The sequence below is a fragment of the Somniosus microcephalus genome, chromosome 13, assembly GCF_052327205.1.
Source record: "Somniosus microcephalus isolate GS21.2 chromosome 13, FLI_Smic_1.0, whole genome shotgun sequence".
NCBI classification, from domain to species: domain Eukaryota; kingdom Metazoa; phylum Chordata; class Chondrichthyes; order Squaliformes; family Somniosidae; genus Somniosus; species Somniosus microcephalus.
In genome coordinates, this window is record NC_140999.1 from 172,787,841 (window position 1) to 172,807,400 (window position 19,560).

The 19,560-nt window shown below is 40.3% G+C and overlaps 1 protein-coding gene across 2 annotated transcripts in view; it reads left to right on the forward strand.

The window, feature by feature from the left end:
• The window catches only part of rpn2 (ribophorin II), a 62,014-nt gene that overhangs the window by 11,843 nt on the left and 30,611 nt on the right, over positions 1 to 19,560 (forward strand). For both annotated transcript variants that reach the window (XM_086005596.1, XM_086005597.1), the window contains exons 3-9: positions 4,562 to 4,657; positions 5,719 to 5,894; positions 7,720 to 7,795; positions 11,308 to 11,442; positions 12,245 to 12,421; positions 15,708 to 15,826; positions 17,970 to 18,075. In XM_086005596.1, the coding sequence (XP_085861722.1) occupies positions 4,562 to 4,657; positions 5,719 to 5,894; positions 7,720 to 7,795; positions 11,308 to 11,442; positions 12,245 to 12,421; positions 15,708 to 15,826; positions 17,970 to 18,075 (885 nt within the window). The remainder of the gene's footprint in view (positions 1 to 4,561; positions 4,658 to 5,718; positions 5,895 to 7,719; positions 7,796 to 11,307; positions 11,443 to 12,244; positions 12,422 to 15,707; positions 15,827 to 17,969; positions 18,076 to 19,560) is intronic.

Genomic DNA, 19,560 nt, shown 5'->3' on the forward strand with positions numbered 1-19,560 from the left:
CCTCAATGAGAAATTTCCATGACACCTATCCAATTATTATTTACCAAAACAAAAGAAGTAAATGTAAAAGTACTGCACTTGCAGACTTCTCTTGCCACTTTTCCATCATCATCTCCTGGAATCCCCCAAGGATTCACCCTCTGTCCCTTCCCCTTCTTTATCTACATACTTGATTACATCATCTGTAGACATGAGGTCAGTTTCCGAATCTAATCTGATTACACCCAGCTGTACCTCTCTAGGACATCTATCAATCCCTCCACTGCCTCTGTGTTGTCGGACTGCTTGTCTGTTATCCAGTCTTGCTATTCTCGTTTATGTATGTGTTTCCTCTCCCATTTGCCTTTGTTTTTTGTTGGTTCATATTTTCTAATTCCATTGATCATACATTTTGTGCATGGGTGGATAAAATTAAAACATTGGTTGGTACTGTGGCATGACACTTAGGAACACTAACATTATGGCCCAGAAATTCGGGTCGGGGGCTTCCTGCGGGTGTAAGCCCCCGATCTGCACTTAACCTTGCGCGCCAGCCGTTGAGCTGTGGGCTCCCGTGGAATTCCGATCCGGGGCCTGGTCCAGCTGCCGGCGCGCGGTGCTTGCGTATCCCAGGGGCGCAGTTAGTTCGATGCGTCCCCTGGGATCATGTGGGCCTTGGGCAGCCAATCGGAGCAGGGAATGCTCCATTCATAAGTCTGACAGGAAGTGCTGTCAAGACTTATAAATACTATGGCCCCAAAATAGCACTAAACCTTCAAATAATTTTTTTTTTTAAATCACATTTTTTAAATAAACTATACATGAAATAACTATTTCAAACAATAATTTAAATTTTTGAAAAAAGTAATTTTATATTCTAACGGGGCTAAAGCCTTGCTTTAAAGTATTTAAAAATAATAAACCTGTGGAAAAAATGTTTTAATTTTAATTAATTCACCACTTACCTTGTAAAAAGCAGGCCTTACGCCTGCTTTTTATATTTCTAAATTCTGCAGGCTTATGTTCCCGGAGAAGCCTGTATAAAAAAAAAACCTAAGTTTGCTGCGCACGCGCAGCCTCCTCCGCGCACGCGTTCGACCTCTGAACCTCTCTGTTCAGAGGAACGGAAGTGCCGGTTTCCCGCGCATGCGCAGTGCATGCAGGAAACTGGCACTTCCATCGGGCCTACGGGTGAGTACCCCGTGCGTACTCACCCGTGGAGACCCGAATTTCTGGGCCTATGTGTCATGGAATGGCGGCTTGTGGGTTTGTGATGTCCTATGTGCTGAGTTCCCATTTTCAGATTGAGGATCATAAGCATGCATTGAACATGATGTTTGGTGACCTGGTGAGATCAAGAACTAATTGGTCAAGCATGTCTAGGATGTACATTGTAGGATTTAAATAGGTATTCTGGAGTTAGTCAGAACTTAGTGATTGTCCACTGATTCCTAGGGAATACTCAAATTCTGCACCATTGCCGCTCCTGATACCAGGAAGCAGATTGTCTGTGCATCTTCTCGTAAATCTATAAAGAAATGGAGAAAATAAAATGTTTTCTTTATTGATTCTGGGGATACAGGTGTCGCTAGCAAGGCCAGCATTTATTACCCACTCCAAGTTGCCCTCGAGTAGATGGTGGTTAGCCGCCTTGAACCATTGTAGTCCGTGTGGTGAAGGTACTCCCACAGTAATGTTGGGTAGAGTTTCTGGATTTTGACCCAGTGGCCATGAAGGAACAGCTATATACGTCTAAGTTGGGATGGTGCGTGGCTTCGAGGTGATGGTGTTCCCATGTACCTGCTGCCCTTGTCCTAGTCGGTGGAGGTCGTGGGTTTGTAGTCCCAAAAAAAAGGTGGACAGCCAACCTGAGCTACACAACAAATAATTACTGGCAGCACCTGGAATTGATGGTTGAATTGGCATTTTTCCACTAAAATAGGGAGTTATGAATTTTCAGTCAGGTGATGTGCAGCTTGTCCAACAGCTAAGAAATTATTTATCAGATTTTGTTGAAATAGTCTTTGAGCCAGAGACCTTTTCCCCCTAAATTAGTTCGTGCAGAATGATGACCACTTACTGGGAGAAATTAGAAAGACACCCAAGTTTATTAGAGCTTTGAAAGCTGACAAATTCTATGTTTAACGAAAACTGATTAGCATGAAGAACAGAACAGCTTTCATGAGGTAAGATGTGTAGATCCAGTTTTAAAATGTTTTTACAGCACAGAAACAGGCCATTTGGCCCAACAGGTCCATGTCTATGCTAATGCTCCACGTGAGCCTCCTCCCACCCCTCTCCATCTCGCCCCATCAACATATCCTTCTATTCCTTTCTCCCTCACGTGCTTATCTATGCTATTCGTCTCAACTACTCCCTGTGATAGCGAGTTCCACATTCTCAACTCTGGGTACAAAAGTTTCTCCTGAATTTCCTATTAGATTTATTAATGACTCTCTTATATTTATGGCCCCTAGTTCTGGTATCGCCCGCAAGTTTAAACATCTTCTCTACGTCCACCCTATCAACCCCTTTCATCATCTTGGAGACCTCTATCAAGTCACCCCTCAGTCTTCTCTTTACTAGAGAAAAGAGCCCCAGCCTGATCAATGTTTCATGATAAGAGAACTGAGAGGTTATACCTATCCTTCTAGTACATTTTTTGGCACCTTCTAGTAAATCTTTTTTGTACCTTTCCAGTGCCTCTATATCCTTTTTTCAAATATGGAGACCAGAACTGTTCAAAGTACAGGAAACTTTGTGCTATCCGGCACCAACGGGACCGAGCTGTTGCCGTCCCATCAAAACTGCCGGACAAACCAGCGCTAATGTTGAAACATACGGAGATTTTGAGCTCCGTATCTGGCAACAAACCCTGTTGCTTCAGCTTCTAAACAGTCGGCCGTACCTTGCAAGCGTCTCTGTAGCTTAGCAACAGCTTCAGCGAGACCTTGCAGAGCCTGACTGGTGGGGAAAAAAAGCAACGAAAAGAAAAAAAAACCTAACGAAACGGCTCTTGATTTTTGCCGGTGGCTCGAGCATTCCGGACAGTTAACCTCCAGATAAACCAAAGTTTCCTGTACTCTGTGTGGTCTAACCAAGGTTCTATGCAAGTTTAACATAACTTTTCTGATTTTCAATTCTATGCCTCTAGAAATGAATGCCACACGTTCTGCCAGTGCTATTTTCGGGAGTTTATCCATGTCTGCTTTTTAGTAATTTACTTTTGTTTTCCTATCAATGTCTCTAAAGGTTAATGTTGAGAGTTAACCAGATACCCAATTCACAGAATTATACCGTAACAGTTTTAGAACCACCATAACTGAATTCAGTTTCATTCCGCTTTTAAAAACATATAAGCAATTAATATGCTCTGTTGATACTTAAATAGAATGAATTATGCCCAGTAGTAATGACAGGATAATTACTAGTCCCAGCCCCTTTAGGGCTACCCCGGATCAGGCGTATTTCTCAGATGTTCACTTTCAACTAAAGTTTGAGGTAGCCGAATCCTGAAGACGCTTAATTGGGCCTAAAGGTCCGGACTATCTCTCCCTAAAGGAAAGGAACAACCCGAGAATGTTACTGTCCTCCAGATAGCGCTTTTAATATGTTTAGCTAAACTGTAACGTTCCGGATATTATGAGGGTCTGGAAAACTCCCCCAGAATTCTGCAACTCCTCACCAAAGAGTGTGCATAGATTGAGTTTGTGATACAGAAGTCTTATGTGAGACAATTCTAAAAATATATAGATTTATTAAAGAACCGACATGTAATTTATAGTTGGTGAGTCAATTGCAACATTAACAGTTCCAAAAAGAGAAAACATATGATCTTATTATCAGAGAATCTTACTTTTAAATCTTAACTTCACTACAGTATTACAGTTCTTAAAGTGTCCTACAGGATATCCACTAAAATCAAATACCTTTGATCCCCGAGGTACAAAGAATTGGAGACGACAGAGCCGCCTCTGAAGCCGAGAATCGCCATGCCCGATTAAAGCGAGTCTGTTATCCCATTTGAGAGTTCAATATTTATACCCATTTCCAGTGGTATCTCCTTTAAGGTTTTCTGCTGATGCAAGCTAATTATCTCTAGTCATTTTTCTGCCGACCTCTGCAACTCTTACTGCCACCTCTGCTGGTAGCATTACAGAATCATGTCTCATCTCTAGGCGTTCTAAGTTTACCATATAAAAAACAGTGTGATGGCAGGGGTTCCTTACTTTGTCATCTTTACGAGGGCAGATGTTCCTTATCTTATGTGCTTTACGAAGTGTAAATTAGAACACCTTATCCATGGTGAACCATTGTTTTTGTTCCCAAAGGTCAGCCTGTCGGAGCCCTTCACCTTCTGTTTCAATAAGGTTATTTATTCAGGGTCAACAACTGTCTTAGCTCAATAGCCAGAATGCTTTCATAGCTATTTCATCGTTAGGTTTCTAAATTGACAAACCCAGTTTGTCATGTTTTAATAAGACCAGAATTATTTCATAAGATAGTGTCTTTTTCTGAATAGGTTATAGGGCTTATTCCTTCACAGTAAAAGGCTTTTTCTGAATCTGTTCTTTCCAAACAGGCTGCTTGTAACTTTTTGAAATCGCAAGTGGACTCCAGAAATGTTGATTCCCTTTTTTATGCTGCTGAAGCAAGTCAAGCCCTGTCTAATTGTGATGTAAGTAATGCAGCAAATACCTTTATGACGAGATGGTTTATTTTAGTATGAAAAACGTGTAGAAAGTCATTTCTCTGTGATTGTCAGCTTTCTAAAGACCTGTTTACATTACCTATAAGTTACAGAACCTCTTGCCACAATATCAATTGGTGTAATGAAATGAGGGTAAGTCTGAGTTTGCAGTGGGGTAGTTCACTTTACTGATGGGCCTGTGTGAAAGCACAAAAGCAGTAGTAGTACAGGAATACTGATGATGTAAACTCTATCTGCCATTGAACCATTATTCAGTAACGTGTTGTAAGCAAAGGCTAGGACTGATGGTGGTTTGTCTGAATGTTTGTACGAAGGAGATATAATCGTATGGAACTGGAGGTTTCATGCCAGTTTTTTAAACTAATAATTAAGACAATGGCATTTACATTGCAAACTTTACATTGAGAGGCCTCCATATTATTTCCATAGTCGTGGAACGTTAGTAAAGCAGAGTTTACAGTCCATAATGGACTATTCCCATATGGTGATGGTAAAGGATGTCTGTATTAGTACAGGAAACTTTGTGGTATCCAGCACCGACGGGACCGAGCTGTTGCCGATCTATCAAAACTGCTGGACAAGCCAGCGTTAATGTTGAAGCATACGGAGATTTGCAGCTCCGTATCTGGCAACAAACACTGTTGCTTAGCAACAGCTTCAGAGAGACTTTGCAGAGCCTGACTTGAAAAAAAAGCCACGAGAAGAAAAAAAACCTAACAAAACGGCTCCTGATTTCTGCCGGTAGATCGAGGTTTCCGGACATACAACCTCCGGATAAACCAAAGTTTTCTGTAATACTCTTCATGCCTGGGACACCATTCCAGATGTACAACGCTATTTATTTTATGTTGGAGTGCAACCTATTACCCAAAATTACAGTCCCTTTATTCCATAAAAGTATACAATGGAGAAGTGATGGTATCCTAAGTAGCTTGACAAATGGAAGAGGATGTAACCTTGAATGACTGAAACAAGTGAGAGGGGCAATAAGCAGATACTTAAATTTTTTCTTCAAAATTCATTCACAGATTACAGTCAGCAATGAAACCAGAGATCTTTTGTTAGCAACAGTGAGCGACGATTCTTCGATTACCCAGATTTACCATGCAGTCGGAGCTTTGAGTAATCTTGGCCTTCCTCTGGCATCTCGGGAAGTTCTCAGAGCCCTTGCTGCTCACATCTCGAAAGATGATAGTTCCTTGGGGTATGCCATGCTTTGTATTTCTGTTATTCGTGAACGCTGGAAATTTAAGGCAGTCTGTTCATCTGGAACCTTTATATAAATCAGTGCTTTTACAAGTCAGTTGTAGATAATTACATAAATTCTTAGGTGACCAAGAGTATGTAAGTTTGTAACTACCTTGCAACGAAACTACATATGTATGTGTGTTTTTAAAAATTCCTTTAATAATTGTCAGGAGGCTATTCGGCCCATTTTTCCTCTGTCGGCTTTTGGAAGAGCTCTCCAATTAGTCCCCCACTCCCTTGCTCTTTCCCCATAGACCTGCAAATTTTTCCTTTTCAAGTATTTATCCAATTCCCTTTTGAAAATTACTATTGAATCTGCTTCCACCACCCTTTCAGGCAGATCGTAACAATTTGCTGCGTAAAAAAGAATCTCTGAATCTCCTCATCTCCCCTCTGGTTCTTTTGCCAATTATCTTAAATCGGTGTCCTCTGGTTACCGACCCTCTTGCCATCTTGTTACTTTCTGTACCAAAGACGTAACAAGTTTTAAAATCTGTAGCATTTTTTTCAAATTGCCTAGTTTAGGGTGGGGGACCTTTATTGCTGCATTGACCGTCTGTTATATCAGGGCACTGACTTGCCATACCAGTAACTTGATACAAGTATTTAATCACGTTTCGAAGAGTATCTTTCTCTTTATGTTCGATAATGGTTGAAATTGGACATGTATATAGAATCATAGAATAGTATGGTTGGTTGATTTCGTCATCAGGCGCGCTAGAAGCCAAACCTGTAAGATTTTTGGGCCTACAAACAGACTTGTGATCTAAATTATGTTTGGACAATTTCATACATTGAGATGAGTGCACTAACAGCCCAAAAATGTTCAGCAGTTGATAGTCCAAAATCATATCACCAAGACCTGTTACTATTAGTACAGGAAACTTTCTGGTATCCGGCACAGACAGGACCGACGTTGTGCCGGTTCATCATCAATTCCGGATAACCGAACGCTATAGTAAAAGATACGGACCTTAGAGCTCCGTATAAAGCAACAAACCCTGTTGCTTAGCAACAGCTTCAGAACAACGTCCACCAGTTGCAAGTGTCTCTGTAGCTTAGCAACAGCTGCAGCCAAACCCTTGCCTTCCTCCATTTGTTGCTGTGCAAGTAATAAAAGTTACCTGAACCGACTCCTGAATTTTGCCAGTTAACCGACATTTCTGGTTATTTAGGGGCCGGTTAATCTAAAGTTTCTTGTAGCTTGAGATAAATGCAAATGAATAAGAATGCATGGATTTATAAATTTTATATGTGGCCCCTAAGACTCGACACCTACGTGGCCTATGGAGGCAAAAGTTTGGACACTCCTGTAGTCGGGAATACTGTTCTGAGGCTGCAGATGTCATTGCGGCAGAGAGGAGGGATTGTGCTTTACTCTGCTTCCAAACTAACAGTACCACACTGAGACAGAATTCAAAAAGTAGGAAAGTATTCCTTTTTAAGTGTACAGGCGAAGTTATGAGAATGATGAAAAAAGGATCTTGTCCAAATAGATCATACAAAATGCACAAGGACTAGTTATTTTGCAATCTCAAACTCTTGAGTGTCTCAATAAAATTGCTGTAATCCCAGACCTTCCCAACCTTTTGATGTACAGTACTAGTGTGCGATTACAGATGCATTAAATTAACATTGTCTGATTATTCAGATTTTCTTTTAGTACCTTGTGATAGGAGATTGCAGGGAACGGAGCCTCTTCTGGTCAAGTACAGGACAATAGACCTTTTGTATATACTCTTAAAATTAGACCGCTCTGATTGTGTATTTCTTCTTTACAGAATTATCCATGCATTGTTTGCAGCTTCTTATCTATCTCAGCAGGCTGATCTGAGAAGCATCGTAGAGGAGATTGAGGTAAAAATATTGTTTCGGAGCTGTGTTTGGGCAGATTGAAAAGAAAAACACACTTGATGTGAATGGGAAAGAAATGTAAATGTCTAAATTGTTAATGTATAGATAAGATTTTGACACTAGACATTGGGAATACTGAAGTCAGTTGCTTACGAGGTTGCATTTTGGCTTTTGAAAAATTCTTTAGATTTGTTTAGCATAAAATATTCCTACCTACAGAATTCTCTACCCCAAAGGGCTGTGGATGCTGAGTCGTTGAGTATATTCAAGGCTGATAGAGATAGATTTTTGGACTCTCGGAGAATCAAGGGATATGGCGATCGGGCGGCAAGTGGAGTTGAGGTCGAAGATCAGCCATGATCGGGCTCAAGGGGACGTATGGCCTACTCCTGTTCCTAATTCTTATGCAGGATAAATAATGAAAATATGGCGACAAACGGTAGAGCAGATATTGTTATAATTATATATACTGATTCGAAAACAATTATAAAATGTATATTATTTGTAAGCATGAATGTGTGTATTTCTGACCAAATGTAATTCACATGTTTGAGTTTCTACAACTAATGTTCTTTATTTGAGCAGAACTAGACTTTGTATTTGTTTCAAAAATATTTTAACTATTTAAAAAGTAGTTGTGTGAATCTGTACATTTTGTTAACTACTTTATATTCAGTATTGTAAATTCCAACCATTGTTTTGTCCTTTTTAAATAGAATTTAATCTATAAATGCAATCAGTACTGCAAGTATACATATCGCCTACAGCAGAATTTACAACTCGCTGTCAATTACTGTACCTTTTGTGACTTAATCTATTGAACCATTTTCCCTATCCAGTAATCATTTCCCAGATGCTCCCAAGTCCATTTACAGTTTCCAATTTGCTTGATACCGTAGTTTCCTTAAATACGTATATTAGCTCTTTTGGTGGAGCTCCCTTAGCACCAGGTAGTCAAGCCTCTTATTTCAAGATAGAAAACTAATTTGGATGATTCATAGTTTGTCTTATGCCTCTGGAGGCTTTGCTATTCATATCTTACTGAAACTGAAGAAGAACGTTGGACTTTTTTTGTTGAAAATGTGAGGTGGGACTTAGCTGTCAAATCCTATTTCTTTCCATCCTTCGTAAAGGGACTATTCTAGAAGGAGAGGCGCCACTTCTGATTATTTCAGTGCGATATCTTTTTAGATTTATAGTACAATTGAGATTAAACTTTTTTTTTACTCAGCAATAGGATAGAAATTTAACATGGTTCAGTCAAAGATCAAGCATTTTTGTGACGTATTCCTGTGTAAATGTGTTTGCATGGGCAACTGTTGCATTTCAGGACTTATTTTATCTTTTTAATTATTTTATCGTTCTGTATTTCAGACTCTTGTAGGTGAGCCCTAGGTCCCCATGTCCTTCATTGTTTTCACATGTCCTGATACCTAGATAAAATTAATAGTGTGTCTGGGAAACAAACCTTTTACTAGTTATATCCCATGCCTTCACTGGATTGATCTTGTGGCAAAATAATACTATACTAGACCTTGTTTTAGACTTTAACTGCTAAAACAATTTAGTAAACAGTAATAGAACAAGCGAATAGTATATTTTACAACAGTTCAAATTAGTTAGCTCCTTGTAATTAAAAAATTAATAGCAACTTCTTTGCTTAAGAAATACTGAAATTAATTTTCTTACTTATTTGGTTCTTTCTGCTCACCAGCTATGAAGTTATCTGACTTCACTAGCTCTCTGTGCGCAAGTTCCGGGCACTCTGATCTGAGGTGGGAAAGCAGGCAGATAAATAACTTTGAAACAACTACCGGGCTCTGACGAATTTAACTGACACAGCATGTTTATCAATTTTTAGACAAACCAAAAGATTATTGTAACAAAAAAAATGAGCCAGAACATTCTTTTGTGAGTAAAGCTCATTTTTAGCCCTTGTGTACTGTGACCGAATTAAAGAAGCCAATACAATGCTAAATCTTCGACAAATAAATGCTTTATTTTTGTTAGTGCTTTTGAACAGGGTGCCTCAATGGCAGGAAGATGTTGAGTCTTTTAAATAGTTTCTCGTCATTCTCTGTCCTCCATCCTTCTGCAGTCCCCTCCCCACACGAAGAAATCCATGGCATATTTAGTTAGGACAGTCAATGTGACTGAATGCCATTCTTTAGTTCCTCCAAAGTAGGTAAGACTTTCACTCTTAGCAGTGGAAGCCAGGGTGCTAAATCTAGTATTAATGGACGACGAATTGCAACCTCACAGTTACTAGTGAAAGCTAATTCAAAGACAGACTTCATAGAGGCAGGGTGTGAGACTATGATGGTTCTATAACTTTTTCTGAAGAAATCCAGTTGATATAATGTAAAATCTCCAAGTTTGCAGATGACACAAAGCTGGGTGGGTGTGTGTGCTGTGAGGAGGATGCTGAGAAATTCCAGTATGATTTGGACAGGTTGGGTGATTGGGCAGATGCAGTATAATGTGGATAAATGCGAGGTTATCCACTTTGGTGGCAAAAACAGGAAGGCAGATTATTATCTGAACGGCAATAGATTGGGAGAAGGGGAAGTGCAACGAGACATGGGTGTCCTTGTGCACCAGTCGCTGAAGATAAGCATGCAGATGCAGCAGGCGGTTAAGAAGGCAAATGGTATGTTGGCCTTCGTAGCGAGAGGGTTTGAGTACAGGAACAAGGATGTCTTGCTGCAGTTGTACAGGGCCTTGGTGAGACCACACCTTGAGTATTGTGTGCCGTTTTGGTCGCCTTATCTGAGGAAGGATGTCCTTGCCATGGAAGGAGTGCAGCGAAGATTCACCAGGCTGATACCTGGGATGGCAGGAATGACGTATGAGGAGAGATTGGGTCGATTGGGCTTATACTCACTGGAGTTTAGAAGAATGAGAGGGGATCTCGTTGAAACTTATAAAATTCTAACAGGACTAGACAGACTAGATGCAGGAAGGATGTTCCCGATGGCCGGGGAGTCCAGAACCAGGAGTCACAGTCTAAAGATAAGGGGTAAGCCAGAGATGGAGGAATTTCTTCACCCAGAGAGTGGTGAACTTGTGGAATTCTCTACCACAGAAGGCAGTGGAGGCCAATTCATTAAATATATTCAAGAAGGAGTTAGATATATTTCTTAAGGCTAAAGGGATCAAGGGATATGGGGAGAAGGCAGGGACAGGGTACTGAGTTTGGATGATCAACCATGATCTCATTGAATGGCGGAGCAGGCTTGAGGGGCCGAATGGCCTACTCCTGCTCCTATCTTTGTTTCTATCTTTCTATATTTTTTTTCTAATTTTATAGTCCATATTTGTCATTAATGCAGTTAATCTGCTACTTCAAATTTAGATCAACTTTCTTGATTTTAAACTTCATACCAGACAAAAGCTGCTGTTGGATGTAAACAGTAACACAAATCAGGTTCAAGTTTAAAAATGTTTGATTGATTTTTAAAAAACCCAACTTACTGGTACCTTATGATAAATAAATGTGCTTCTTCTCCTTTTAGGATCTGGTTGCACGTCTTGATGATCTGGGAGGTATTTATCTTCAGTTTGAGGAGGGGTTAGAAACAACAGCTTTGTTTGTGACTGCTGCATATAAGCTGTCTGACCATGCTGGAATGGAGCCAGCAATTAAAGAGGTAAGCACAGTGAAGCTGAAGAAACCGGGCATATTGAAGCGCTAGTGCTGAGTTCATTTAAAAGGAAAAAGCCAAGGAGGGTGGGAGGGGGTACTTTTTATAGTTGAATTTTCAAACATCCACACATACATATTTTGCAAAGATGCTGTACATTTTTTTTGTGTGTGCTAGCAGGAGGCGAGCACTTATACCTCTAGGTTTCTGTAATATTTTGTTAAAGTATTCTCCACATGGGATGTGTATGTACAGGATACTTTTTTTTTATCCAGCACCGACAGGACTGGCGTGGTGCCGGTTTATCAAAAAGTCCGGATTACAGAGAGGTATAGTTAAAAGTTACGAGAGCATCCCTACACAGCAACAAATCCAGGCTTCCCTGTTGCTTAGCAACAGGTGCAGGAACCCCGGCCACAGACCAAGCATGCCTGTTGCTTAGCAACAGGTGCAGGAACCCCGTTACACAGCCACAGATCCAGGAACGGCCACTAATATGAAGTAAAACTTACCTGAACCTACTCCTGAATTTTGCTGGTTAACAGAGATTTCCGGTTATTTAGGTGCCGGTAAATCGAGAGTTTCCTGTATGTGGAAAAAATAGTTATAAATGAATGCTTGCTTTTTATAAGATATGTCCTTTCATAACTGCCCACCCCCACATCCCAGTTGCTCCAGTGACATCAGGTACAAGAAAGAGCAATCTACACTTCCAGCAGCTCCCGTCACTTTAGTGGGACTAGAATTTTGGAACAGTCTGTAAACTGACCTAGAATTGTCAAATTCAGCTTCGCTTTTTTAATTTCAGGATCAAGTCATTCAGCTTGTTAATGCTGTTTTCAGTAAGAAACATTATACCACGCTGTCGGAGGCATTCAGCGTTGCCTGTGCTGCTGCAGCTTTGTCCCAGAATCAGTACCACGTTCCAATTATTGTAGCAGCTGAAGGACTTGCCTCTGTTTCCCATAAGAAGCCCAGCCTGAAGGTAACTTCTGTTACATCTGCATATCTTGAGATAACTTAGTTCAACTTTTGTAAAGGTAACTTTATTGTCTAAACTGAGAAACTTTTTCCTCTTACTGAGGTGTTAAGAATTTGAATCTGCTTCCAGCACCTTCTCTGGTTCAGTAGCTTCGTGCGCTGCCTCAAATGATCCGAGCATCTTGGGAGTTGACTCTCGCTGCCCTATATCGACTCGTACATTAATATGCCTGGAGTGGAAGGCTGTAACAAAACATCCCCTTGTGACCTGAACCAGCTATCCATGCCTGTTGCAAATATATTTCTTCAATTTCTCCAAAGATGAACCAAGCCAACACTTGGTGAGATGAGGCTTAACAAGAAAAGATAAGCTGCTTTATTAGATGATCATACAAAGCAAAGTTATGATTGGATTCACTTATTTCAGCCAATACAATTTGTCTTCACGTAATATAAAATCATGAACACATTACACTTCCCCACATCAGTGGGCCATCTTACTTAATTAAAACACAATAACCCCTTTGCATTTTGGCTACAGCCCAGGGCAGAACCTCCTCTCCATGCAGTCTCCTGTCTTTTATTCAGCCTCTTCTGGATCCTTTCCCTTCCTCAGCAGCTTCCCCACATGTCTATCTCCCTCTTCATGTGGTTTCTCACACATTGAATTTGAAGTTGCTTTTGATTATCAGTCAAGCTGATGAATTGCTTGTTTTTTGCACCTGGGGGAAACAACTTCTATTTAGCATATTAACCACCTATTGTCTAATTGCCTTTTGTTAAAACAAAACTTGTTCTTTTGCTTAAAAAACATTAAAAGTAGCTTATTTTCAAACTTTTTCTTTGGAAAATTGGGCAAAACATCCTGATATATGTTGAGATTTTGAGCAAATTATGATACAAGTTCAAACTGCACAGTTTTAAGGCTTTGCTAATGTAAGCCTTTTTTCTGAAACTGGTGAAGGTTCCCTGGCAGTGCTCATGGTAATTGCGAGGGTGTGCCATTTTATAAGAACAGGAACATTACACAATGTAAAATCAAATGTAGTCATGTGTCGCTTTAAGATTCTGAATTGTTGAAATGGATGTTGGGATCAGTTCCCAATTAGAATCCTGGATTCCAGAGGTAGGGAATGGCACTGCTGACGGCTGCAGGCTGCATTTTTTTGTGAGGGTTGTGGGAAAATGTAGCTCTCGGCAGCTGCTTTTCCATCCCCTCCCTTCACACATGCTTCCTCCACCCCCTCACTCCCGCCATGTCCTGAACCTATTCACCTTCCCACTACCCCCTCCCCACCACCCTGTCACTACCCTGGACCCCCATCCACTCGCTCCCCTTAAGGGTGGATGACAAGGGGCCAGAGCACACGCGCCCTCAATCTGTTTCCTCCTACCTGTTGTCCTCAAAGATGCATTGTTTACTTTCAAAATTCAGCTTTTTAAAAAAAAAAAAAAAAATTGCGATGAGGAAATCCTTCGTTCTTTGCTTGTCTCGTTTCTTTTTCCTTATTGCATTTGCTTTCTCGCTTCACTTTTGTTTTCTCTCTCTTCACTTTCGTTGACTATTTCTCTCCCTCTGCTTAATAAACTTTCTAAAATTTATATAATTAAAAAGTACAAAAGCTACAACTGGTGTATAATCAGTATAATCTCTTTTTTTTACAAAAGCACTCATCAATTTTTCCTGAATAAAACTTTTGAAAATTGTCCTGTTGTTTTTTTTCTTCAAATGGTTTTTAAAAAAGCAGTTGAGCAAATCCTGCTAGAAGCTGAAGAAAAAATCTCTGCAGTTCAGCTGACTAAACTACACATGTGCAACTTGCACAATCACCAATCTGGGGAAAAAATATCAAGTTCCATCCCAGGCTTTTGGGAGACTTTGAGGCCTCCAAGTGAAAACTGTCATGAAGCCATTATTAAACAGCATAAAGGACAACTCTGGATTTGTTTAATCGTGTTATAGATATAATTTTTAGAATTTTTGTTTAAAAATGTATTTTGAACATTAGACAGTACTTTTATCATTAAGAGAAAAAAGTAGAGGAATTTAAGTAACTTGTAGGAAAAAGTTATAACAGCATCATGTGTGACAGAAGCCTGTGATATTTCAATGTCCAGTTTAAAATGAGAAATCCTATTAAAGTGTCACCTAAAGACGTGATAGGGAATCCTGCTAGCTAACTTGACATTTTAATATTGGAAATCCTGTAAGAGAGGTTTCCGTTTCTGAGGGTGCCCACGACCCATGTACGATTTTAACATATAGGTAGATTCTAGATAGCTATAACTAGATAGATAAAATATATACTCTCAAAGATCGGCTCTGCAAAATTTCCAAAAGAACCAAAGTAAAATCACAGCAGAAACTATCATTTTAACATGACTGATGCACTGGGAAAGCGTTGCCTAATCTTGTTGTGGAACCAATCCTGGCTGAGAAGCTCGCCGTCTTGACTAATTTTGGAACAACAGTGATGATGACGAGGGAGGAACTGGTATCCAGTTTTGGACCACTTTTCGGGTCAAAGAACATCATGTGCGAGTTGGCACCTAAAGGATAAGAATCACCTGTACACTTTTGCAAGACTGCATCTGAAAAAGTTGACAATGTTGTGAATTTATGCTGTTTTAGTATTTCCATTGATTTAAACAAGATGTGAATCCATCTGGCCAAATGACTAACCATTTAAATGCTCAGTAATTTCAACACAGAGTGCACGTATTGTATAACTGTTTTGCTACTGTAGGAAGGGGTTGCATTTTACACTTGTTCAGGTCACTGAACAAAATTGATAGCTCTTTTATGGAGTGAGGTGTTTAATGGGCAATATTAATATTGTATTGTCTTATCTAATTTTGGAAGTTAAAAGTAAATGATGGGAAATGTAATGGCAACAACTAATAACGTGTGGTGGGCTTCAGTGGATGGAAGAGGCGATAAGTAAGTTTTCAATTGGGTTATAACTTAAACAAGTACTTTTGTCAACAATTTTTTACAGGATTCTGTGTGCTCTTGGTGTTTAGGGAAACCATTTACAAAAATTTAACCATGGCATCGAGCTGATTGGACAAAGGACAATTCAGAGTTCTCTGTACATGGTGTACCATCGAGATTCATTGTCTATGTCAGTAACAAGTGGCCAATTGTATTAATCTGTGTCTAAGATGTATTTTAAGAAGCAACAGCATTTATCTTGCAACTAGAAGGAATCTTCTTTGAGATGTATTCCTAATGACATATCTGAAAACTTTGTCTTTTACTCTAATATTTCCTTTCTCTGTTTTTCCAGTTGCATGTGACGAATGTCATGTCCCATAGTCTGACTTCAGCTGATGTTCAGCTTGAATATGCCAAGTCTGTTTCGGCAAAAAACGCAGTTCTTCAGCAATCATCCTTTGCTTTGAAAGGGTAAGGAAGAGATTTTGTGGCCAATGCATACAGATAATATTTTCCTTTGTCTCTGTAGACCACATGAAATGTTTAATACCCAATTACATCATGTCACGGTCACATTACTGTAAATGTAAGGGTCTTGTATGTAATGGTTTTAGATATGGGCAGTCTGACTTCCAATTAATACTGGGTGGGAGTCCATGACGCAACACTGAGCTGCTTCATTAGAGAGGCAATACAACATGGCTGATACGGAAAGTGGAAAACTTGAACTGGTGTAGTAGGAGGTACCGCTCCAAGATTATGGTTAAGGAATGTCGTACCAGAGCAGAGGGTGCTTTATATTTCTGGCCCTTGTTGCACCTGACCTGAAAATCTTTAATGCCGACATTGGTTATCTTGAGTGCCATACCATAAAAATCCATGGTATATTGTCTTAAAACTTGGTTCCTCCTTCTTTGCCAGTTCTTCGACAGCACCTCCCAAGCCAGTGACCTCGACCACCTAGAAAGACAAGGACAGCAGGCACATGGGAACACCCCCACCTGCAAGTTTCCCTCCAAGTCACACACCATTCTGACTTGGAAATATGTCGCCATTCCTTCATCGTTGGGTCAAAATCCTGGAACTCCCTCCCTAACAGCACTGTGGAGGTACTTTTACCTCATGGACTGCAGCGATTCAAGAAGGCGGCTCACCACCACCTTCTCGAGGGCAATTAGGGATGGGCAGTAAATGCTGGTCATGCCAGCGACGCCCACATGCCATGAATAAATAAAAAAGAATCTATTGTTAGGTTTGTGTCCTTTTTTGAAGTTGGAGCAAGGTTAGATTTGATCAGAAGCTTTTAGTCACTTAAGTGCAAGAATTCTTGTGAAAAAATAATCGTTTTTTAAAAAGTGTGATCTTGAATCAGGCCATCTCAAAAATAAGTACATTTGAACAGAGGAATTCAGAAACTTGCGCATTTCGTACCTTGTTCAGTACATTAGTGCCATGGAATACTGGGATGCGGGTTCATATCTGCAGCTCCTATCCAAGTTCCTGAACTGAAGCCATGGTACTTTGGGAGGCTCCAAGGAAGGGCCATATGTTTACATCTTTTATTTAGCCTGACTATGAAGTAGCATCATCTGAGGCTAGGAGCAGGTCACCTGCCCACTATTGCCCTGGAAATGGTGTATGGCATGTGAAACTGTCTGATGGAATGGAAAGAAAATAATGTACTTTTTTAAAAAAACTTATCCATTTCAAAATTTAAACATGTACACACATGTATTTGCTGTTCTATTGGAACTAATCCTCTATTCTGATAATTATCTGTTCTCGAAAATGCAGAAAATCCCATGGTTAACACGCATCAATGCTTCTTGAATTAATGCAGGAAGCTGTTGACACTTTGGGGGGAAAAGTCAGTTGGTTTGCGCCTCCCGTTAGCGCCTTAAGAGGGCGGTAGTGGGGAGCAAAGCAACTAGCGCCCGGGCGCAGCAATGTTTGCACCACTCGCAAAATTAACTAGACATTTTGCAGCGGCACTAAACACTTCCGCCACGATCTCCTGCGCCGGCAGATCATGACGTCAGTCGAGTGCGCAACGCTCCAGTAGCGCCCCGGACCGGATATTGAGTGGCGCCCCCTGCCTTACCGCCTGCCGCTAGCAGTGACAGGTTGAGGGGAGCGTTTTGCAGTCAGGAAGGGACTGGGGGAGCGCTATTTAAAGGCGCCCGCTTCCTGCCTTTTTTTGTTGGTGACATTTTTGCACCATGCATTCTGAGAGAGAGAGAGAGAGACTTCTGGAGAGATTCAACGCTGTGTGAAGGAGTTTTGGGTACTGAGCAGCACTATGCAGGTTCATTTTGATTTGCCCTTCCTTGCTTCACCAGCGCTCTGAGGTAGCGCCTCGCTCCTCGGCCTTTGCGCTTTAGGACAGGTGTGAAGCGCCTGATTTAGCGTTCCAATCACCTCCAGGGGTGATAAAAGCCAAGTTTGCCGTCAGAGGCGATAATTAGCGCCAGGCGCTAAACTTTGCGCACGGCTGATAATGACGCCCCAAAAGGGGCGATACTGAATTTTTTCCCCCTATATCTAAAATAAACAGATTTTAAATATTTGTTGACCATCACAGGATAACATTTGTAATTTTCATTTTTTTCATTAGTGATCTTTTTGAATTGAATTTTATGGAGGTAAAGCCACCAAGTGGTTATTACGACTTCTCTGTCATTGTGGAGGGTGATAGCCGATTTATAGGAAACCACGTGGAGGTATGTGCATCATTTTAGAATATAGAATAAAATGGCTGGTGCTTTTGTAAGTTATATTTTTCAGGGAGTTAGCAGCATTTGTCAAGGAACTAGTTTGAATAAAAAGGCTTCAGCATTAATTCCCACAACAATGACAATTTCAAGTCATTAATGAGTTAGCTTAAGATAATCTTAGGAGTAATTACAAATTTGCTATTAACCATATTTACTAATGTAAAATAAAGTAAATCTGAGACAATTATTTTGTTAATACACACCATACATTTTATCAGAAGGTTTAATGCATGTGCCGGCTGTGAAGCCCATCAAAGTACAGTCAAATCCTTCTAAGTTGGATACCAGTGGCACTGGGAAAGGTCAGGTTGGTCAACTTGGGGAGGTGGTGAAAATGAGAAGATTGTACTTGATCTTTTTGTAACTGCTGTAGAAATGCAGGAGCATTGGTGACGGTTTATTTTATGGACTGTTTCAGAGAATTGGCAGATCAAGTTCATTGGCTTACCTATCAAATAGTTAGAGCCTGGGATATCAGCTATTGCTGTAAGGCCCATGCGTTAGTGTGTTATAATGTACATAAATGGCAAGTTTACCGCTACCTCCAAATTACTGGCGGTTGACTTGTCTTAGAGGTGAAAATGTCATGTTGGGATCAAGGAAAAATGGGCTACCTAGCAGGGTGGTTGAATTTGTGGGACGTAATTCTCCGCACCATTGGTTTTGCAAACAGGGCTTTGAGACAGGCATTTTACAGTTATCTGGTCTATAAGGCTTTGTAATTTATGGTTCCTTTTCTGAATTGACCATCCTTCGCTTAGTTGAAACTGTGTCCAACAGGACACACTTGTAATTGTTTGCTGCTGTGTGTGAGCATAAACTGGGTGACTTGACTGTTAATATATGAGGAAATGATTGGATTCCATTCAATGCAACAGTGCCATGCAAGGAAAGCAAAAGACTTAAAATGATGTCGATCAGGTGTCTTTATGCTACGTTACCAAATACTGTAATATCAGTATCTAATTCCGGCATGATGCAACGTTATAATAATTGGTGGTCTGGCAGCTCAACAATATTATTCCACCTTTTTTATTTTTCCTTGCCTCTCCGGAGCATTTCTGTTCCAGTTTATCAACTCAATAATGAGCACGTAACATATTTTGACCTGTTTTCTGTAGGCTGCCCTTATAAAATACTCGTTTTAAAAATGAGTAGGCTTAGAATCAGCTTCTATTGCATCTCTGCAAGAAGTGCCATGCCGTCAATAACTTAAAAAAAAATCTTCACCAAACTTGACAAGTGACTCATCTAACTCTTGCCGCTTCAATACAAGATGTGTCAGAGCCTGAATCTGTCCTCACCCAAGGTGAGGAGGGTTTGTTGAGTTCTATTCATATCTTTACCCATTTTGTCATTAAAATTGTTGAAACTGGTAGGCTAGCTTGCCTCTTAAGAACTTTCATATTGTCACTCACAAAAGTGTAGGCC